The following is a 22,735-nucleotide window of genomic DNA, read 5'->3' as shown; positions in this document are numbered from 1 at the left end:
CACATCCTGACATCTGACAAATAGGCAATTCCCAAGGCAAAATTACAACCACGTACACAGCTCACAGAATAGAACAGTGAAGGACATTTGCCATTTAAATCAGCAGGTTTTCCAACATTGTACAATTTCTGGTCTGTATTACCAACACAACCAGTTCTGGGCAAAACTCTATTATTCCAATATATCATTGTCATTCTATTATGTAGCTAAGTTGTCTAGCAGTTCAGTAAGTACAAAAAACAAGAATAGAAAAACATTTCAGCTCTCCAGAATGATCTGTGCTAGAAATTCAGATTTTGTCACTTAAGAAAAAATAGTATTTTTGTAATTTCTTGATTACTGAGAGTTTAAGACCTATAAATACATAAATTTTAATATACTGTCTAAATCAGCTAATAAATGAGGCTTAAAAAATTAAAATGAAAGACAGGAACATATAAGAGTCTACACAGATTCCTTGAACTACTCTGTTGTATCTCAGAGCACCTGCAAGATTTGGTTTTTTCCATGTAAGAAGCTGCCAGGAACTTTTACTTTATTTTTTGGCTAATATCAATACTGCAACTTTTTCCTACTTTGAATACAAAAGGCATCTACCTAACAGATCTACAGCTTCCCACCTCCAAAAATTGCTCTCAAGTCACCTCAGGGAGCAGAGAGAACACAATGAGCCCCCCTCCATTTCCTTTCTTCACAGATATGACATCCCAAGCTCATCCCTCAGGTCAGCTTGAAATGCTTGCCACAGCTTCCTCTGCACCAGATCAGCTTGCAATTTCCTCATGGAAAAGCAAACTCATGACAAAGGCATTGCTCATTCAGGGGCATTGCCACAGAGCTGCCAGGGATGTGGGACACCTACCAAAGAGCTGGGAAGGGTTGGCATTGGTGGCTTTTTCATAATTAGTCAGTCCTTCATAAATAACCTTCCCAACTGCAGCATAAAGGCATTCCAGCTCTTCGTACTTGGAAGCTACACTTGAGGTACCTGCAGAGTTTAGAGGTGTGATTAGTTTTGGTAACATTACCCACAGAACAGGCAAAGAACAGTTACACTGGGAATGTACAGGCACTAAAACATCACTGGAGTCTTTTATTGTCAACAATCTAAGGTGACACAGGCAGATCCCTCATTTATATAAACCTCTTTATTATACCAGTATGTCCTTTATAATAGTGTACCACTTCTTCTGAGTAACTCAATTTGATGAGCAGTCTTACATTACTGATTTTCTTTTTTCCAAGAAAAGATTATCTAAATTAGCTTCTATTAAGACACAGCGTATTTCATATTGCTTTTCTTTTTACACTTTATCTTCCTTGTTTCAGCAAAACAGAAAAGCTTAATAACTAAAAAATTGCACTTCTGAAGCTCAAAAATTCTAATTGCAAAAATACATTAAATTTATAGCATGCATTTCTTGAACTAAAGTTATGACAGCCCCAGGTTATTAAGTTTTTATGTCAATGGATAATGATGTATTCCACACGATTACTTATTTCAGCTTTTCCTTTCTTAATCAGAGGTTGAAAGTGCAATCTAAAATGGACCATTAAATGCAGGAATCATAGAACAGAATACTTAACACATCCCAAAGAGTCCCTTCACCCCACCCTCACCCACTTAAGTTATGCATCATTACAGGATAAAAGGAGGAAGCAAACACCACTCACTTGGTTCTGTGGGGAAAATTCCCATCAAACGAGACAGCAAGCTGTGGACAGCTCTCAAAACCTTGGTGTTCCCACAGGTCATACAGGCTGCTACCCCTCGCTGCAGGGGCTTGAAGCTGCTCAGGATAGCAGGGGGCTGCAGCACAGTCAGCAGGAAACTTAAAACCTCTAAACCAGTGCAAATGTTGGCAAAGTTGGCCTGATTAGGCTGCTCCTAAAGAGCAAGCACACAAAAAGGCAGTGAGTAGGAGTAAACAAGAATTACACAGATTATTAAACTCAGACCAAATTTGTTAAAACCTAAGGAAAAAAATTCCCAAAAATAAAAAAAAAAATCACACCAACCATTAAGTACTGCAGCTCCACAAATTACAACCACTGATGCAATTCACACATCTAACAACTTACTTCACAAAGAAATAAGAACATTTTCTTTTCTTACAAAGAACAATATTTTCTTACAAAGAAAAGATTAGTACCATAAAAATCTATATCCAGATATGATTAATATTCAATCATCTGGCATGTGGCCAGGGAAACCTAAAGACCTACAGGACTAGAATGTTACCTACCACAGTCATGAGCAGCTTATCAAACCACTGCAACTTCAGTTCTGATTTGGGCCACATGTCTGGCCTCAAAGCTGTTTTCAGGAGGTTGACACAGCGGCGAGACAGCAACTCCCCAGGGGACCCAGCAGTGTTGGAGTTGTCATTTACCTAGCAATTAATCAGAGTTTGCAAAATGACACCCTTTTGGAACCATCATTAATTTATTATACATTCCATGCAAGCATATAATTTCTTATTTCTGAAATGGATGAGCTTAAGTAGTTTTATCAGTACAGTTACACAGCATTTAATGCATAAAAAGCTGACAACTAATAGTAAACACCAGAACTGGTGTCTAAATTGCTTGCTAATTAACCCAAATCACCCATCAAAGGTGTACTTAAAAAGAAAAGTTTCATTCCATCCTTTATTACTACAACTCTGAACATACTCAAGATGGTTAACCTTTACTGTTTGCAAGGTATCCATAAACATGTGCAGCTCTTTGCTCAATTCATCTTTATTCTTAAGAGCCCATCTACTTTGTGCAATGGACTGTGGGATGTAAAATCCCATGCTACTTACCAGCTGAGTCTGCTGCAGGAGCAGAAGCCATAAAATTTGTCAGCCTGGAGGTACACCCAGATAATTTTCCCCATTCTAGAAAACGTAACTCCCTCCAAATTTGGTGAAAAACTTTAGTTCTACATGCTGCAGGAAAGCAGTTCCATGAACAGGATTTTGAAAATAAAACTACAATCATTACCCTCGATACAGTCATTCCCTATAAAACTGTCTAAATATTTTGGGATAAAGTATTATTGTCATTTAACCTAGACAATAGAGCAAGCATACATTGCAGCATCAACCTAATATGTAAATTAATCATGAAAGCAAAGTATAGAAAGATTAGAATACTCCAAGCCTTAAAAAACCTGTGTGAAAAGCGGGGTTTATGGGTGTGGCTGCTACTCCACACTGGTATTTGCATATCAGAATAACCACAGTACCTGGCAAGCAATTCTAATCAGGAAATTCACAACGGTGTCTGTGTGCTGTTTGTCGATGGGCTTGGCAAGGAGGGCATCAGCTCCTGGCAAGGACTGGCTCCGTCCGAACACCTGTGTGCACACAAAACACAAAAGCCATCAGCAAGACTGAAGGAGGAAAACAACAAGAACAGGTTTAAAATACTTGCTAAAGCCAAAACCTTCAATTTAGGGAGTTTTAAGTCATGTGGAAAAAACAATTTCACTACTAGCAGTCTCTGAACAAATCCTGATTTTTTTCTTACAGCACTTATTGCTCCTGTAGCTGTCCTGAATCGTTTTACTTCTTGGCCAGAATCCACAGACAATCCTCTTTTAACAGCAGATGAGGCAGAACTTGCTCCTTCTCCACTTGCACTTGAGTCCATATCTGAATCTGGCTGAAATATCAGCAATGTGCACATTTAAAAAAGTACATTAAACTGTGGAACAGTTCAATCTTTACCCATTTATTTTGATTTCCTACCTGCTGGTCTTTGATTCTTTGCAATTCCCATTTAATAACAACTTCAGCAAGATCCACTGCTAATTTTCTTTGCTCTATTGTAACACTGGGAGTGAAGCCCAGTCTCTGCATGGCACTAACCATATGCTGAACTAAGTGATGTCTCACAGGATAATAAACCTGAAAAAATGGTTTCACAGAAATGTTAGTCATTAACCAATAACATTCTACACAAAACCTACAAGTTGAAATAAAACAAAATTGTAAAACAGTCATCAATCCCAAAGTTTGCTAAACCTGTACCACTTCAGATTTTGCAATACAGAAAAGTAACTGGTGCATTGAAAATAGTGTTTTGGCTACAACTTTCAGTAGTGACTACTGATTTCATGCACTCAAATGAACATGTTCTTTTTAAGATTCATGGTTTTTCTCAAGAACCAATCATACCAATTCTTTCCCAAGCCTTTTAAAGAGCTTCAACTCACTCAATTTGAACACACTCAAATATTCTTTCAAAAATTGTTGAGACATCAGCTCCTGAAAAATGTGTATTAGCTGTCCCTTTGGATTGCATTTTAATACATGTTTTTTAAAATGTTCCCATGTTGACATTCTGCACCATTCCCCGATTTGTTTAATGTTCCCCAACATACATTGGTTGGAGATAAAAGGGATCTAGTTAATCCCACAGAATATATAAAGTCAAACAAACAAGGATTACTGGAGGATGGCAAAGAATATGGTTCTACACTTTTCTTAAAGAACTCCTACAGAATATTCACAGACCTTTAAAGAACACTGCTAATGCACGTGCAATGAATTCATCTTGCATACTCTAACCTGACATTTGGAGTTCTAACTTCAATCATGATACAGCTTAATAAATTACTTGCTATTAAACAGCTGTAGACAGTTATAGATATGTATCTTTACAGACAAATTATGCATTTTGAAATTAAACCATGTAAATCAGATTATGCTGCTTTTCTAATCAAACTGTTTGCTTCCTTGATACAGGAGATACACTGAGTACCAGAGTAACAGTACAAGTACCTTGAAATGTTGTACTATCAAATGCAAAATATGTACTAGTTGGGGCACTGTATGGCCCTCTTCCACAATGATTTTTCGTGTCCAGTGAGTGAGCATCTGGTGTCCATCCTCCATTCGAGCAGGCACAGCTGGAGTCAGGATAGCCATGGCCTGCCTGACAATAGCCCGGGCCTCCATGGCATGAGCTTTGAGAAGGCTGTGGAAAACCTGAACAGCAGAATTTCTCATCAACATTAATATGGTATGCATTTACAAAAACAAAGCATTTCTAAAGAAAGGGAAACTACAACACATTTTCTAAAAAACACAATTTTTCTCTAGAGGCCCATGATTTGTTAAAAATACCATTACACATCAGCAGCAGAAGCATAGAGCAAAATGTGCAAACTTCTGTTTCTTTTACATTCCCTTTTCTTCCTCCCTCTCCACTTCCAGTTTCAAGTTTTCCCTTAGTCCCTACATTGTGTCTCAACTGAAGATCTGTCTCCTGAATGAATAAAATTCTCAATTTTGGTAATTCAACCAAAAGGTCTACTTGTCTTATTTACACCCTTCCCACTTTCATTTGTCTTCACACTTCTTTCTATACTCTCCTATCCCCAGGTAAATCTGTATTAAATATTTGGCCTGCTGCTTCTGCAATTGTTGGTGGTGTTTGAATTATACTCAGCATTCAAAACCACCATGCAACTTCTACTCTGAATCTTAAAATGAAAGAAAGCACTCCATGGAACCTAACACAAGCCCATGGTCAATACCTGCAGAACAATCTTCTTGTGAATGGCAAACTTGGCAATGATGTGTGCCAAGAGCAAGTGGCCACTGTACTTGCAGGCTGGGTCCACGCAGGCCTTGGACAGGAGGCAAGGCCAGGCAAAGGTCATCAGGCGCCGCAGTTTGCTGTTCCTGTTCTTGTTGTTGTCATGGATGTGATGGGGGGCATGCTCCACCAGCAGTGTGGCAAACTGCAGCAGATAGATCCTCAGAGAATCCAGCATATCAGCCTGTTTTTCTGGATCAAGTACCTAGTTCAAGGCATGATCAAAGATGAGAGAATTAAGTTGACAAAAAAAACCAACTTCTATTATTATAAAGGCAAAGTCCCAGAATTTTGCTTTTTGAGTGATTTTTAAGAAGACTAAAAACCTGTAATTACTTTCTTGACTCAGTTTAGTACCCACAAAACAACCTTCTGAAGTGTGAACCTTTAAATAATGAGCACATCTGGGAACTCCCAAACTGCTAATGTATGAAAAGAAAGAAATAAAAACCCCTCATCTTCAACAACATTTATTTTATAACTGCTGACTGGTTCCATGAAATAGCAGTGAATTAGAAAGACACTGATGTTGGGTCATGAAAAGCTTTCCTTATAAAAAAGACTGGGATTACAGCCAAGCAAGGCCCATTTCTAAATACACATTCTGAAAACAGCATAAACTGAAAATTGTAGTCCCATTCTACTGATGACTGATGGATCTCACATTCAACATTATGAAGCAATTTGACATAACAGACCATAATATTCAGAACAGAACAACTAATTCAAATCAGAATGAAAAGTCAAACGAGAGGAACAAATTTTTGTTTTAATTTTCAAATACTTCAGTGTAAACAAAGGTTGTTACCTTTGTTATAAAAACACTAGTGATGCTTTCTGGATTATCTCCTTCTGGGTTTGGGGGGCCTAACAGCTGTTCACCTTCTCCTTTTTCAAAACTGTACAAGAAAGCAGGATTCAGGATATGTTGCAGCACCTACAGAATATAAACAAAGCAACTTTTACTGTACTATTACATTCTTCTAACAGCAGCCAACATTCAAATACTCCCACATGCAAACCTGCCTGTTGGACACACTCACTGACTTACAAAAGGAAACTATAAATAAAACCCCAATAAAAAGACACACCCTGTTTTTTTTCCCCCTCTTTCTCTCTTCCAAGGACATAGATTCTTAGAAAGTGTAAACTGAAGCAGTCAGCATTGAACACAAGATGAATTGCTGCCTCTGTTTATTATCGCTCTTCCTCAGGTATGATATTTTCACCTAAATGACTCTGCCAATTATCAAACTCATTGACATTTAAGTAAGAGAGTTTTGTTGCCCTAGTTCCCAAGAAGAAAATTAAACCTAAATACCAGGCTTCTTTGATTTAATTGCTTTAGTTACCTTGGCTTTGAGCTCATCTCCAAAGTTTGGGTCATTCAAGTCTACAAAGCGGAAGAACAAAGCCCTTTTTTGAGGAATACTGTAGTTTTTAGGGATCTCTTCTTCCATATATTCCTTTAAGAAAGTCATATTGCAGAGAAATCGACCCGTAAAAGCTCGGAGCAACTGGAAGAGTAACTCTATATCACCATAATTCCTTCTGTGAAAACACAAAGGACAAAGCTTCTGTGAAAAAAATACACAAATTATGCTGATGAAACAAATTTTGGTTTTAAAGAAGAGAAATAATAGCAGCCAGTACCACAGGCATGGTTTTAGAGCTAATGGCAGCATTATGAAATATATTACACTTTCTCTTCAATAACTGCAAACCATTTTTAGTAGCCTTATATATCCTTACAGTATTTTCAAAATTAAAATTTAATAAATATATGCAGAGTCTAGGAAAAAAGATTTTTACATACTTGCAATAATTCAGTAAGCAATAGGCCAGCAGCTTGGGCTCTTTCCAGTTCGTTGCAGCCATGTTCTCCTTCCTATGTCTCTCCTGAAAAGCTTCACTCACCCAAACACGTTTCAGTTGATTCACCAAGGAGTGTTGATTTGCTAACCAACATTCATCATTCTTAACAATAATACTTATGATCTGTCCAAAGCAAAACAAGACAAATGCACAGTCAACACACAAGAGATCTGTCAGGAGAAACAATGATATACAAGCACTTGCTTAAACTCAATTAAGGTCTCTAAAATATTCAACAGCAAAACAAAAGAATGAAACATAAAATAGTTTAGATTAAGAAAAGTAAATTTCTGTTTCTGTTGTCATGCTTTCCTCTTGTATCCTCCTTGACAAAAAAAGCATATTTAATTTAAGTCTCTTTTCTGACTACAAACACTCCACATTTTCACAAGTGGTTTTCCATGAGCTGTAACACACACACACACACAGACACAAAGCCTGGATGTAAAAGGCATGTAGCTGAAGTGGTTGCAACTGTCCAGAGCAGAGACCAACACGGATGAATGGATACCTTGATAGCCTGGAACTGCAGGTCGAGGCGCATTGTGGTGGTGCTGGGGGAGCCAGGCCTCACGGCTGCCTGGGCACCCACAGGCAGCAGCAGGGTGATAAATCGGTTGGGATTAGCTGCCAGTACATCCCGCAGAGGTTTGGCATCTTTATGTTTCAAGAAACTCTGCAAAAGGGGAAGAAATAATTTTAATAACCTTTAAAAGCCAAAATACCAGGCAACTATATCATCCTGTAGCTTTTATATTCCACACTAAAGTTGCAGAGGTTATATTTCACGTATATAAAAAGAACATCTACACTTCAGTAAGAGCCTTACATGATCTGGAAAGGTATAAAATCAACACCTCAGGACAAACAAATACAAAACCAGGAACAGGAATCCTGAAGTCAAGAGTAAGACCATGATTAAGGACTAGAAGGTCATACAGGAAAAAAAAAAAATGGAAAAGATGAAACCTTTTTGTTCATCAGATTTGTCAAGTTGAGGGGTTTTTTCTGCTCCTCCCCCCCCACAGTTTACCATAAACATTCTGCTCCACTGTGGATCATTTAAAGTGGCTTCCATCATGAACAGCTCCACAGTCTGGGAGGGATGACGCGTCAAAAACTTTATCAGTGGTTCCCTGAATGGACTGCCAGCCTGAAAAATTCATTAAACTTAAATTAAAAATGCAGAGTATAGAGTATTTACCACTAATTTACTACCACTCAATAAAATACATTTGACTTGGCATTTATGCAGATACAAAATGTTCAGAACTTGCACAATGAGAATTTATGCACACATTCAAAACTTCACTTCTAAAGGTTTCAAGACAAATGTTAATACCTCCTAAAGGTTTGAAGAGCATATTTATTATATCAAATTTTCTCACACCATATTTAAAATATTATAATTATAATATACTAAAATGTTTAAGACTATAAAGCAAAAATTTTGGCAATATTAACTTCCACTTTTACCTCGATTAACATTGCTCGTTCTGTTTTCATAACAACTTCCAGGAGAGGTTTAACCAGAGTCTGTGGGGCAGCTGGGATCAGATGGAATAAATTTATAATTGCTGAACAAATCTTCATTTCCTACAGGTAAAAAGAAACACAATTAAATATTACTGGCTAGAATGTATAAAAACAGGTTGTTTTTTTTTACTTCTTTTTTTTTTTACTTCACACATTTTACTTCTTTTTTTCCTTCTGTATTAGCATAGCCAGCAGCCAGATGCAAAGGGTTAACATACACACAGCACCTACTTTCCATAAAATGCATGAAAAAAATTGCATTTGTGGAAGTCTGCCCTGCCCCCTCTGGTAATATCATGGTTTAAATTTTATTTTCCTTGCCAGTAGAGTGGTGTTTTACAGGCAAAAGCTAAATACTGGAATGATACTGCTGATGGGGGAGTTACAGAGTGCTCACTGCTCTACACCACGTGGGCCATGCATCAAACAGCCAGACCTTCCATAAACCTTCCACTTTCCCTAAACCACTTCTCCCACACCCCCAGATTACACATGAAGAAAGAGAGACTCAGCTTTCTCCCAGCACTGTTCAGCCAATCTCACAAACAGCTGGTTACTATAAAGTCAGCTCTGTTCTCTCACTAGATATTATTAAATTCTCCGGGAGTTAAAAATAATTTCACTCTTTTTTTTCATTGTGTCATTTAAATACAGCCTGTATTTCAGTTAGCTAGAGTGCAGATTTCCTTCAGTAAGGAAAAGGAAAGGAAAAAAAACAACAAATCCATCCTCACATCTCTCTAAAACCAAGTTCCAGTGTGCAGTATCCATTTTCTCAACTGAATTTAAACACAAAGCATTAGGCTCCACTCCTTTAACCTGATCTGCCCAGACAGACCCCACAAGACTCCTCTCAGGGACTGAAGTGTAGGGCTGAAAATACATAAAAACCTTTTGAAACCACTTAAGCCTTTACAGAAACTAAAAATCTTGCTCTTCCTGGTACAAACATGCTCAACATCCTTAACAGCAACGTGATCAAAACAGCTCTGCCACAAACAGAAGACAATTCACAGCACTGCACTCAAAGGCACAATGCACTGTGCCCAAAACACAATGATAAAACTAACAAACCACAAGTTAAAAGAAAAAATAAAACCAAACAAAACAACAACAAAAGAAACCATGACAACAAAAAAAGTTCCTGGTGCCTCCACTGAGTTTCTCACCTCTACCCCTTCCGTGGAGGGCTGAACCAAAACAGAAGTCACAGCATGAAAGGAAAAAGCTCACAAAAATATCAAATAAATGTACAAATCAGCACATGCTATTCTTCAGGCTGCAGTCTAACTTCAGCTCAGTAACTTCCTCATCTCAAACGGAAGGAATGGAGACAATGAGCGTCTCACATGCTCCAAATTGTCCTCCAAAGAACTAGGATGAAAAGCATCCTTTTTTCTACTTTTACATTAATCAGACATAGCTTCTCAAATATTTATACTGATTAAAAAGATAACAGAGATTATTAAGTCAGGAGAAACAATGTTTTAGCATCTTTGAAGACAAATTTGGCCAGCATCTATTACAAAACCACTTTCAGTACTTGAGCTACCAAGATATGAAGTCCTCTAGAGCTATAAAGTCCTCGTAGGCTGTAATGCAGAATTTCCACCATGGAAATTTACACCCTCTCACCAGAGGGACAGCTGGAGGCAACAATTTACTCAAAACTTATTCTTTCAATTACCAGACATGACCCAAAATCCCATGCCTTGGAGAGGCAGGGAAGAGAGGAAGAAAGATTTAAATCATATATTTTATTCCCTGGACCAACAAATTAGATTTTAATCACTACTTAACATACTATGTTTTAATTTGTTCATTTCTCCAAACAGCCAGATCACAGCTCAGGATCACAGCAGGCCTGTCATAAATTATTTAGGTGAACAAGGCTTAGTTATTCTGGCATCAGTGTGGATCGTTACAACAGCTATCATCATGCAGCACTTCTAAGTTTTTAGTTTGTCTCTAGTTACCATTTACATATGAAAACTCACTCCACAGACCTTTGAACTACTCCTTAACAGGCCTTGCTGACCAGCACTATCTGCACTATGCTGAGAACTGTCTGACACCATCACCACATGTCACCTTCATCCCGTGCTGCTGGAAAGGATGAAATGCTTGGAACAGCTCCAGTACAGGTAGGGAACATCGGGCTTTCCTGCTCAGTTCAGCTCTCCAGTGAGTGTTCAGCACCTCCTGTGCTTTAACCACACAGCCTGAATGATCCAACCCACTCCCCAACACTGCTTGTAATGAGTGTCTCAGATGTTGGAATCTCACTAGGCTCGTGAAGAAAGGAGAGAAAGTGAAATGCCAGCTACAATAACTGACCACCAGTTTCACCATGCCTGTTTTTATACATTTAGAAGACAGTTTTTCAACAGCACAATGTACATCCAGACACATGAACACAGCCTGCCACAGCTGTACAAATTGTACAAAAACCAAGCTGTGTCCTCCTGCTGTTTCCTAGAGTTGGGGTTTTTTTAAGGAAACAACTAGGAAGCAGAAAAGTAATATTCAATCAGCTTTGCATTGACACAATTCCACTTGAAACATTTTCAGACTTCTCTTCTCCCTCAAGATGTGACACCAGATTCCTTCTCAAGTATCTGGTGAGTACCCCCACTCAATATATCTCTCTAAACACGTAATTACACAGAAAACATCAACCAAAGACATTAAAAGCAGGGGAGTGACAAATAAAAACTGTTCTGTAGGTACCATATTGTGGTTTAAAGGACAATTGCTATAAAAAGATCTGCAAGATATCTGTAATCATGACATTTGAGGAAAAGTGAATCCCAAAAGTATATGAAAGCCTTAGAACTACTCTGACATGGATAAAATAAGGTTAACTGAAGAATACAGTGTTTTAGTTAAAACATAAGAAACCAATCTAATTCTCTTTCTTTAGAGATCATCTAGGTCTAATATAAAGCAATGGCCAAATTCAGATTAAAAGCTTTCTTTGTAATGACAGGAAAGAGAAATGAAAAGCCATTAAGCCCATTTCCATGTTTTAAGGGAAAGAGAAAGCAAACTTATTTTCATTCTAATTTGAAAAACAAAGATATTAATAGAATTCCCCCCATTTTTTCTTAGGTGCAAGCATAAATCTCAACACTTAATAAAAGCATTTATTAAAACTTTAATAGAATTATGGGTAATGAACAGGAAACTGCACCAAAGCAGGAATTCCCATCAGTATTGCTAAGAGCACAAAGTATTGACATCACACTGCACAAGTTTTCCATTTATAAGAGAACTGATTAGCTTCCCCTGCTTCAACACTGAGGCCATTAGTTTCACTGGGAGAGTGATTTTAATGTGATCTCACAAAGTAAATATTGAACTTGGTTTTAATAAATTTAATTTTAAATTAACAGGGATTATGTTATCATTATGTATAATTTTCTAAAGGCTATGGTATGAATATCAAACATATTAATGAAAAAAGGGGGATTATGCTGCTGATCTCATCAGCCATTCCAGTGAAAAACAGATTTCTAAGCAGAAAATCCTAAGGGGGAAAAGAAATGCTTGAGCTGTTCCCACACTAACCTAGAACAGTCTTTAAAGTAACCATTGTCAGGAGATAAGAACCTCCTCTTACTGAGACTTCCAACAGATATTCAATATTCTATATTCAATTCAACAAGTCTGTTAGCTTGTAATAAAGCACCAGTGTGTAATCAGTTATGGCAGCATTTACAACTGAATAAATTCTTTAATTCCAAAACTTTAATACTACTTATTCCTTCTCTTCTCACATAAAAGCATTCATTAACTTACATTTCCATCACTTCGTTGTCCACCTTTGTGTGTAATAACTACAACTTCCATCCATTTGCGCAGGTGTTGCTATAAAGGAAGGATAATTAGTATTATTCTTCTAATTAGACAGTTCCATATTAGCATATGCTACAAGAGACAATGTAGAGGCAGAAATAATTCTTTGAAAGAAACAAAGGGAAGAATTATCAGTTATTTTCATTCCCTCAAGTTTAAAAGTTTACTGTTGCTAGAAGTCCTCTCCATATTCAATAAAGCAGGGATTACAAGTGTGTATATATATATATATATATATATATACACACACACACATACACACAAAAAACTTAAGTCTGAGAGTTTCACGCTTCTTTGATGACTTGCTTGATGTGTATGCATTTAAATATTGAAATATTCATGCCAGGGGATAAGGAATTCACATATTCAGTTTAAACACTGCAAATAAACAGAGTAATACCTCCCAAAATTTTATAAACCAAGAAAGCACCAAAACAGATTTAGTGCATTGGGAAGTAAAATTGTTGAAGGTGCTGATGGCACCTTGCTTAAAGATAAATTTGTCCAAGCAAAAAAATCTCTTAACTTTTTGGTTTAGCAGCCCTTTAGAAATTTACTCAAAATGTTTAAAGAAATTGGGTTTTTTCACTAACTGTGAAACAAAAACCTTTTACTTCCAACATATACATTGAGTCAGCACTGAACTTCTTTGATTTTTCACCAACAAAAATAGTAGCTAGAAGAAAATTTCTTCTGGAAGAGCTAAAATAAAAACTTGGATGGACTTACCATCATCTGATCACAGAATTTATCATTGAAAGAGTTTGGGAAAAGTCTAGTGACTGATGTCAGACGATTCACAACATTGAGGGTCAGACTCCGATAGTCTCCCAGCATCATCAGCAATGGTCTCATGTGGGTATGAATTTGATCAACTTCTATGGTAGCTCCTTCCAAGAACTGCAAGAAAGTGCACAATTAAGGTACAGGTGGAGAAGGATGTGACTTTTGTGCAAACATTTTTCATAAAATAGATTAAGCTGACTTGATTTCTCTTATTTTGTTCCTTCAGAATGCTACAATTCAAACAACATCTAGTGCTGGAAATATACACAGTGACAAGATGGACTTGGGAAGCTCTGAGGTATTTCTGGACATTCCATAAAATAATCAAGTAGGAGATCATAATTACAGACAGACTGACTGACAGACAGACTGAAAGAACTGCTACAGCCATAAATTAAATACACAGCTATGAACAAACTGCTTAGACCATTTATTAAGAACTGCCTGTGAATATGGCTGAAGGCAACAGAGCAAATTTCTGTGTTGCAATCTGCATGCACCCTGAGAAACAGAAAAGGTCAAAAGAGCCTGGCTGCAGGCAGCCACAGAGAATATTTCCTATCATAACCAAATACCCCATGGGCATGAGCTTATCACAGCCAAAAAAACAATCAGACAAATGTGAGGTACAGGTCAGAACACCCCTTATTTGCTGCCTCTCAACCCAACTGTGTTGTTAACAAGCCATAAATAATAAGCATTCCCTCTCATGACCACAGTGACATGAAAAGACACACAACTGCTGGCCAGTCAATGGCACAAACAAATGCAAACCACAGCATTACTGGTGTTATATTCTCTGTTCCATGTCAGCCCATCTACACAGCATTACAACAAGGCTGTAAGTAATTTCATTAGTTTTGGTTTGGTTTTTTTGTTTGTTTGGTTTTGGTTTTTTTCATTTAGAAGAAAGAATGGAATTAAAATCTTTCTGAATCAGAATTAGGCACAGTTATTGAACAACAAATCATGATGAAAGAATATCCTTTCCCTGTCCTTCCAGCCTCTGTACATCATAATGCAGCATCCACAGGACAGACAGGCCAGTGTCAGTCAAGGACACCAATTCTGACCTCCAACAGGACAGCCAGGGTCCTGCTCCTTAAGGTAACCATCACACTGTGATGCAGAGTCTAACATTACCATCTTGCTTTGTTTTTCCAAAACCTACCATGGGATCTCCACCACTTCTTTTAGGAACATGGACAAAACATGCAAAGAGCTTTTACAATAAAGCCAAGCCTGCACATTTGCAAAACAGCTGAGAAGGATTGATGCTATTTAGAAAAGAAGACTCATTTACAAAGACCAAACCAACAGAAAGAAGGAAAGACTGAAAGATTTATCATGGTCCTTATCCAAGAGCTTATAATTCTTAATTAAAACCTGGATAATTCCTTATGGCCAAGTTCAAATCCCAAACACACTTGACACAAACTTTTATTAGCATCACTAACAAAAACTGAACAGAGCAATAGTATTTCCTGAAGAGAATTTTTTCAAGAACTCTTATACCAAGGAAGTAAAGCAGACAGAACAATGGCCTCAAAAGGAATGTTGTTTTAATACAGTCACCTTTCTCATGCATGCTTCTCCTGCCTCCTGCAGCTCGTTATTTGTTGAATTCAGTGCCTTGAAAAGTGCAGCAATGATTTTCTCTCTTGACTGAGGCAAGTAATTGCAGGCAGCTAGAGCATCTGCAAATATCAAAGTAAATTTGTTCTCTTTGTTAACTCAATTTCAAAGGAGAGGAGAAAATAAACCCTAATTCTACACCGCTTCTCTTATAGTTCCTTTTTATGTCATCTCAAATTGCAGACAGCTAAAGCACTGTATGCATTGCCAAAATCAACAGACATCATAAAATAGTAAAAGAATGATAATTCTGTTAACATTCTATAGTTTACCTAATGCTTTGTAACATAATTAATCTTAAAATATTTTGGGTTCCTTTCAGAAAACTGAATTCTAGTCATTAAGAAGGCAGCGATACTTTCCCATTATTCTCTCCATTAAACTGTAACCTCAGGAGAGCAGTCATCAGTCTTCCAGTGCTCAGGTTTTCTGCTGATCTCAGGAAGCAGACTGCCCATTGCTCACAAGGGCACTTAACTGCATCAAGTCTTGTTTAGGAGGTTTTACTTACTTAAGGCTGCAATTCGAAGAGGTACAAGTGATGGAAGACTTTTGTAGCAAGGTAGTTTCATTAGGGCAGCATCTTCAGCCTCACACAAATTCAGTAACTGGAAAAAAAACAACAATAATTTTAATATTGCTACTCACATTTGAAACAGCATTACCTCACTCCCACCTTTACAAACAGCTTTTTATACACAGCACCTTGGTTTTGTCTTAACTCAAAACCAGAGGATCTTCTGCATCAACTGCTGCTGGCAAAGCACATTTCACTTGATGCTTCAAAAGGGAAATTCTTACATTTCAGTGAAAGTTTAAAATGCACAAAGAAAAATATGTATTCTTAACAATGAAAGTACTAACACCATCATACAGAATTATCTACATTCAAAGATGAGAACATAAAAAGAAAGTACCTCTGTGTAGAAAACCTTGTGTTCCACAACATTCAGATCCATTGTAAACAATCGGGGCTGCAAGGTTGTGCAAAATGTATTTCCCTCCATCAGGCCAATCTGGGCATTTGCAGGTTGGTGCCGAAGCAAATGTTTTTTAGGAGGAACCATGTCCTGGAGAACCTACATGATGTAATTTAGATTACTGAATTAGTAGCTACAGAAATGACCCCACAGATCCAGCCGCTGAGAAGACAGCATTAGTCATAGGTGTGGGTTTGTATCCATTTTCTATTGTGCCTTCAAATGTGTCTTGAGAAACAAGTAAGCAAGAGAAAAAATAATTCTCTGAATTACCTTGATTAATGGTCAGTTTGCAGAACAGTGCTTTAATATGTAATTAATACATATTCTCCATGAACAGATCTATGATATTTAGTAACTTCACACTACATCATGAACAACCAAGAAATTCAGACTGAAGCATTTCAAAGAGTCAAGAAACAAGAATGTTTTAAGCTCCTAAAACATCAGAAAACCAAAAAAGTTTGTGTAACTTTTTTCCATTACACCAACTTCTGACTTTTGCAAAGTTAGATATCAATTAGGAAGCATCTCAGTATAATTTGGAATATTGTCAAGGCCCTTAAGACTTGTGTGCATTCAATTATCTTCCAAAAGACTAAACAATATCAGCTTTAAGGAGTATCTAGCCAAAAGTTATTTCAACCAGCTTTGAACTTTATAGTCTCTTTCTGGATAGGGAAAGGCATAGTAATAATGCCACATATTTAGAGAATAACAAATCTGAGTGTCAAAGTGCAGTGTCTGTATGGCCTAGCCCATATCTGATAGGTGGCAGGATGAGCAGCCCATAATTTGGGGCATAATAATACTGGCCAAGAGTCAGGCAGAGCTGTATGAATCTCTCCAGCCATTGTGTATGTTTGAACAACAAAACTTAGCAATTGGCATATGCTATCAAAATGCTACAAACTTAATTCATCAGTGTGGAAAAACATACTAAGAAAAGCATTTCTGCAAATCCAAACTGGAAAACAACTTTAAGCTCCAGTTCAGTAAATATTTCTGCTTACCTCTTTATGTGGCTCCATGATGACTGTGACACTCTTGCCAGTGACCTGTGCAAGCACCTGCAAGGAATGCATGGCTTGTTTTCTCACAGTGGAGTTTGGAGAGGTCACTTCTCGAACAAGGTCATGTGTGACATGATGGAAAGACTTTTCCTGTGCTGCAAGGATTTCTTCTGTTTTTTCTTCATCTTTTAAAGGAGTTGCACATCTAATCAAGAGCTGTTCTAATGTGGTCTTTGCCATAGCAACTGCTCCATTGGAAACCTGAGGCATCAGAGATCATTCTTATCAGCTAATTACAGAACAAAGATCACAAATCTACGCATTACTCATCAATTTAGAATTTGATTTTGATGAATCCTGTGATTTTGATTTCCAACTAAGCTTAGTAATTCTGTGGTAAGTGCTAGTGAATCTGTGTTCTTTTGTGACCTACATGTGGTCTGTACATTTCCACTCTGAAAGCAGCAAGCGTAATCTCAAAAACTTCAGCAAAGTTATGTGAAAAAATATGATCTCATTCCTAACTTCAGATCTTGGTTTGAGTTAAAATTACTAGAATTCACTACTAGCTCTTGCAGGTAAAATGCATTCTGAAGTTCAGAAAAATCAAGATTACTAAGAGTTCAATCTGTGTGAATTTAAGACCAGAAATTTTCCCCACACTATTGATAAAATTGATTCATTCCATACCTCTCCAGTTAGGTCCATCATAACAAAGAGAAGTGCCTTCAGGAAAGTCTGCTGGTTCTGGAGGACCCAAATCAGTGGCAGCCGTTCCATAAGAAATTTAATGGACACAACACCTCCTAGTTTAGCATACCAAGCTTGCTCATAACAGCAAGCACATAAACGTTCCACAATGTATGAAAACAAGGGAAGCTGACAAGCCTGGAAACAAAGAAATGAATCAGTTTCCTTTTCTCAGCTTACTGGTAGCCTCCAAAATTTTAGAAGCAAAACTGCACTGGCTGAAACTCAATTTTAATACTTCATAAAAAAATCTTACCCTTTCCTTTGAACCCAAGATGATGCTCGCAACATCAAATATCACTGCTAGGGCCACCTCTCCTATTTTGCAGAGCTCTTTCTCCTCATATGCCATGCAGATTGCTATGGCATCAATAAGCACCAAAGGGTCCATGCCTTTTGACCCATTTTCTTCACTGTGAAACATGGCTGTGCTAGGCTGACTCCCAACCTGATAGCACTGCAGCAAGAAAGGACCTGGAATTTGTAACAGGGAACGGGGGGGAGGAGAAATAAAGATAAAACAATGGATATTGCAATATGAATAGTCCTTTAATTAGATTTTACTACTCCTTGGACTAGCTGATGGCAAAACCAGTAAGCCCTGTGCCTATTTGCATATAAATGGACTCCTAGAAGAAAAAAAGATTACATCTACTTGAATATTTTCTTCTATGCACTAGGCTATGCACTGCAAGAAGATTTAATTAAAATGAAGAGTCATAAAAATCCCAGTTACATTAATGTGACAGTGAAGACTGATACGCTTCTAGTATGCCTTTTACCAAATTACTTGTCATACAGCCCAAACAAAAAGTCTTCTTCATGGATATAAGACACTGCAGTGCTCCAACATTTACTTAGTTCCTCTAAAGGTCCTTCAAAACCACAACTGGAAACAACCCAATTAAAGACCATCTGCAAATAGTGCTGTATTAAGTTACGCAAATGCTCTGGAACTATATAAGCTGTTCCATGATGCAGTTAATTCATTGGCTGTAGCATTTACAGAGCATTATTAGATGACTGATTGTTTTTTTAAAATATTCTTAATAATTTCTACTGCCCTAAAGAATTAAGACATCATTCACCTGGCAAACAAAAATCCAGTATAGTTACCCAGAAGCAACTGCAATATTGTGACTTTTCAGAACAAACTGCTGTGGGTAGAAGCACAGAGCTCTCCACACCTCTGCTGGAGGCCCTGGGAGCTGTGTCCCTGCACTCACCACACTGCTGAGCCACGGCCACCATGGTGTAGTGGCGGATGAGGCTGGCCACGAAGGGCAGGGCGCTGGGCCGCAGGTCCTTGATGACGGCCGACATGAAGGCCCCGGTCAGGGCCTGCTCAAACGTCTTCCGAGCCGGGGTGTCCTGGGCCTTGTAGCGGTGAGAGATGATCACACTGGGGATGGACTTCTCTGTGAAGCTGGAACACAACACTGTGCTCAGCAGAACTGCCAAGGGCAGCACCCCCAGCTCCATCACAGCCACTGCCAGGTACTTCACTGAGAGTTTCCTCTCCATGTCTCACTCCTTTTCCACCTCCTGTTTTCCCCTCGTTTTGACAGAGCTAGACCAGTTCACTCAGCCCATATTAATTTTGTCAGCTACTGGTCTCCAGCATGATGGATAGCTCAATTTCATCAGGAATATTTAAAGCCAGTGGCTCAGAATAGCCACGTATATACAATAATAGGTATACAGGCATCACACTGCAACTCAATTACAGAATGTCATTTTCAATATTTTAACATTTTTTCCTTTTTTAAAATGACATTTGATTTTAATCTTGAACGATTGAAACATTATTTATCAAATCACTGCCCAACAAAACTTATTCACTGCAAAGCTATATTTATGTCAAGTCTAACAAGCCCAAACTGTGAAAGCTACTATACTCTTTAGCTACACTTAATACATAGTAAGAGTCAAAGTCAGCCCACACTTTTTGGGAAAAGATGTTAAAGTTGTCTAAAAGCAATGAACGCGTGAAATATCAATGACTAAAATTGCAAAACATGTAAGAAAAGCTTCAATAAAAGGCTCCCACATGAAGACAAACAGAGGTTGTGTGTGACTATGCTATAGCTTAGTCACTAAATGAAACTAAATTTTTTTTCACTTTAGTAAAACTTAGATGTACATACAAAATGTCACCATCAAGTTAATCTTTAAAACACAATTAAGCAGCAGAATATTCCAATTATTTAAATAAATGAAATTAAAATTAATCATATTGATCATATGTAATAGATTATACACTGGACTGTAATTAGAGCAAGAAGATTAAACTATGAAACATTAACATGCCATTGGTATTAAAAAACATGCTAACAAAATTCCTTTTCGCCAGCAGGCAAAAAACCCCATGAATTGCACAGACTAATCACTGTCCCTAAACTAGGTTGCTCCAAAGACACCATAAATTTTACATACACATTTACGTTTAAAGAACTGTCATACTTGGGATGTGCAAGAAGCTGGTATAATGCATGTTTGTTATCATCCAGGCTCATCATGGCCACCAGGAAGCACTTGATGACCTCCCACGCCTGCCTGCGGTAGTAGGGCTCCGTATTGGCGCTCTTCAGACAGTCCAGGGCTGTCTCAATTGCCTAGAATGGAACAATTAGAAACAATTCTTGCTTTTGGCATTTACCATAAGGTCATTAATCAAGGGAATGGTCATTAATATATATTAAAAGTAACTTTTTAAAGTATGTACAGTTTGGAGTGCCCAAGTTAAGAAATGCAGAGACCCAAGAGTGTGGCTGGAAAATGCCATGGTACTTTCTGTGCTTTTGTACTGAGTGCTTCTGTGCTGAGTTTCATGGCAGATACATTTACCTCCATGGTCAGAAAGCATTTCAAGTTATGAGTGAGGTAAACCTTCACTCTCTCTCCTTCCCCAAAAAGAAATTTTCCTTGCAGTCCCTTCAGCAATAATTGCTGTGCCTAATCCCTTTATACTGTATGTATACAATGCATTTATACTCATCTATAAATGGTACCTTTCCATGCATGATGAAATGTCCCTGAAAGCAACTTCTAAACACCAGTAATTTAATGGAAATAGTACTCTTCCTTCGCAAGAAAATTTAATACATTTGAGAATAATTCAAATCAATCTTTTAAGATATGAAGATAATTGAAAAGGGGAGTCTATCTCTTTGAAAAATTTCTATTTTGTATGTGAGTATATATATACATATATATATATATATATATATATATATGTATATCCTTCTCCCACAAAAGAAAGGAATATAAATGAGATGGGCATTAAAAATTGTTCTGGAATGCATGAAGAAACGAATTATCAGTTGCAAGTAAAATCTAACCATCCATGCTTAATAAGTTTATGCACAAAAAGCCCCTGCTACAAAGCAGGCATTTTCCAGGGCATTTTCCTTCTTTGGTACTTCCATTTACTTAACTAATTGTCACCCCAAGTTTTTATCACAGCATCTCAATGAAAAGAAAAAATAGTTTTGGACAGACCACAAAAGTCTACCAGGGCACTGAATGAAAAACAGGATTTCTTGTTTCCAATTTATTCCACTTTTTTTTCCCCCTTTGTATTTTGACATTTCCTTTTCAGAGATACAAAGTGTTCAGCAGATAACACTTTCTTGTTCAACACCAAGCAGCTGAAGATTGCTCTATATCAAAGTTAGATGTTAAAATCCTGTGGAAAACTTAGTTTGAATTAAACTTAGCAGAAGAGGTAAATGTCAGCAGCTACAGTATTTATAAGTATTCAATTCATCAGCTTCAGTACAGCAGAGAAATCAGTAAATCTGCATTTTAAGAATCACTTTTCCAAGCTATTTTTAAGCCTGATGGCTGGATGGAGCCAGAGAGCCAGCTGCCTGTGAAGAAAATTGCTTACTACATTTAGATCATATCTACTTATGAAAGTCTAATTGAAAAGGTAAGTATTAAAACTCTACAGACCAAATTATCTCAGAATCCAGTTTCACTCTCAGAGATTAGATTGCTGTAATTAGTGAGAACTAAGCACTTGTGATACACCGTGACTGCCAGATGAAAGCTAGCACAGTTCAAAGTGCTTCCAGAGACAGCAAACAAAACCAAATCACTGGAGTCATGAGAATAATCACCACTGAAGAATTTCTACTGTAAATTTTTGGTACATTTCAAAAAGCAAATAGGGACTTTTAGATGACATTCCTGCTCCTAACCTAAGCAATATACCAGAAGTTCCCACCTTACCCATTCTGTGAAAACATTTAGTTGGGCCAGTTTAGCTCTGTATCCTATCACTTCATAAGAGCAGTACAGCATGCCTAAATCTATTATTTTGGGGGTAAAATCTTACACAGTTTATAAAAGAAACCAAGAAAAAACATCCAGACAGATATTTTATGTTTCTTAGCACTGCAGTAACTTAAGCCCTTACCTTTTCCATTGGGAGCTGAATGGATGCTTTACAGTCTGAAAATTCAATTGTAATACTGGGTCCTTGGATTTCTGTGACCACATATTGTAGTTTCTGTGATTCCTTCAACATCTTCCTGTTACTTCCACCAAATTTCCCAAGCACACGGTAAGCCACGTGGGAGATGCTGTCAGCAGGATTGCGCAGGGTTCGCCACAAAGCCTGGGGGTTGAAAGGCACACGGGCAGACCAGGCTTACCTCAACATTGTTTGAGTTGTAATTAAAAAAAAAGTCAAGAAAAACA

General features: G+C 37.6%; 1 protein-coding gene across 3 annotated transcripts in view; it reads right to left on the bottom strand.

Annotated features, from left to right (window-relative positions):
* TRRAP (transformation/transcription domain associated protein) overlaps positions 1 to 22,735 on the bottom strand; it is a 74,244-nt gene that overhangs the window by 35,742 nt on the left and 15,767 nt on the right. For 2 of the 3 annotated variants that reach the window (XM_015643017.3, XM_015643018.3), the window contains 25 exons: positions 22,452 to 22,652; positions 20,465 to 20,643; positions 19,255 to 19,454; positions 18,285 to 18,502; positions 17,969 to 18,166; positions 17,279 to 17,539; positions 16,203 to 16,364; positions 15,797 to 15,893; positions 15,226 to 15,347; positions 13,594 to 13,764; positions 12,808 to 12,876; positions 8,947 to 9,066; positions 8,504 to 8,623; positions 7,982 to 8,146; positions 7,412 to 7,593; positions 6,948 to 7,146; positions 6,404 to 6,532; positions 5,534 to 5,800; positions 4,776 to 4,982; positions 3,741 to 3,899; positions 3,520 to 3,654; positions 3,236 to 3,346; positions 2,247 to 2,393; positions 1,675 to 1,888; positions 863 to 988 (listed from right to left, as the gene is read on the bottom strand). In XM_015643017.3, coding sequence (XP_015498503.1) covers positions 863 to 988; positions 1,675 to 1,888; positions 2,247 to 2,393; positions 3,236 to 3,346; positions 3,520 to 3,654; positions 3,741 to 3,899; positions 4,776 to 4,982; positions 5,534 to 5,800; positions 6,404 to 6,532; positions 6,948 to 7,146; positions 7,412 to 7,593; positions 7,982 to 8,146; positions 8,504 to 8,623; positions 8,947 to 9,066; positions 12,808 to 12,876; positions 13,594 to 13,764; positions 15,226 to 15,347; positions 15,797 to 15,893; positions 16,203 to 16,364; positions 17,279 to 17,539; positions 17,969 to 18,166; positions 18,285 to 18,502; positions 19,255 to 19,454; positions 20,465 to 20,643; positions 22,452 to 22,652 — 4,159 coding nt within the window. The remainder of the gene's footprint in view (positions 1 to 862; positions 989 to 1,674; positions 1,889 to 2,246; positions 2,394 to 3,235; positions 3,347 to 3,519; positions 3,655 to 3,740; positions 3,900 to 4,775; positions 4,983 to 5,533; positions 5,801 to 6,403; positions 6,533 to 6,947; positions 7,147 to 7,411; positions 7,594 to 7,981; positions 8,147 to 8,503; positions 8,624 to 8,946; positions 9,067 to 12,807; positions 12,877 to 13,593; positions 13,765 to 15,225; positions 15,348 to 15,796; positions 15,894 to 16,202; positions 16,365 to 17,278; positions 17,540 to 17,968; positions 18,167 to 18,284; positions 18,503 to 19,254; positions 19,455 to 20,464; positions 20,644 to 22,451; positions 22,653 to 22,735) is intronic. The other variant, XM_015643019.3, reaches the window with a different exon arrangement.

Source organism: Parus major, chromosome 14 (genome assembly GCF_001522545.3).
Source record: "Parus major isolate Abel chromosome 14, Parus_major1.1, whole genome shotgun sequence".
Lineage (NCBI taxonomy): Eukaryota > Metazoa > Chordata > Aves > Passeriformes > Paridae > Parus > Parus major.
This window is presented reverse-complemented; position numbering and strand designations above follow the sequence as displayed.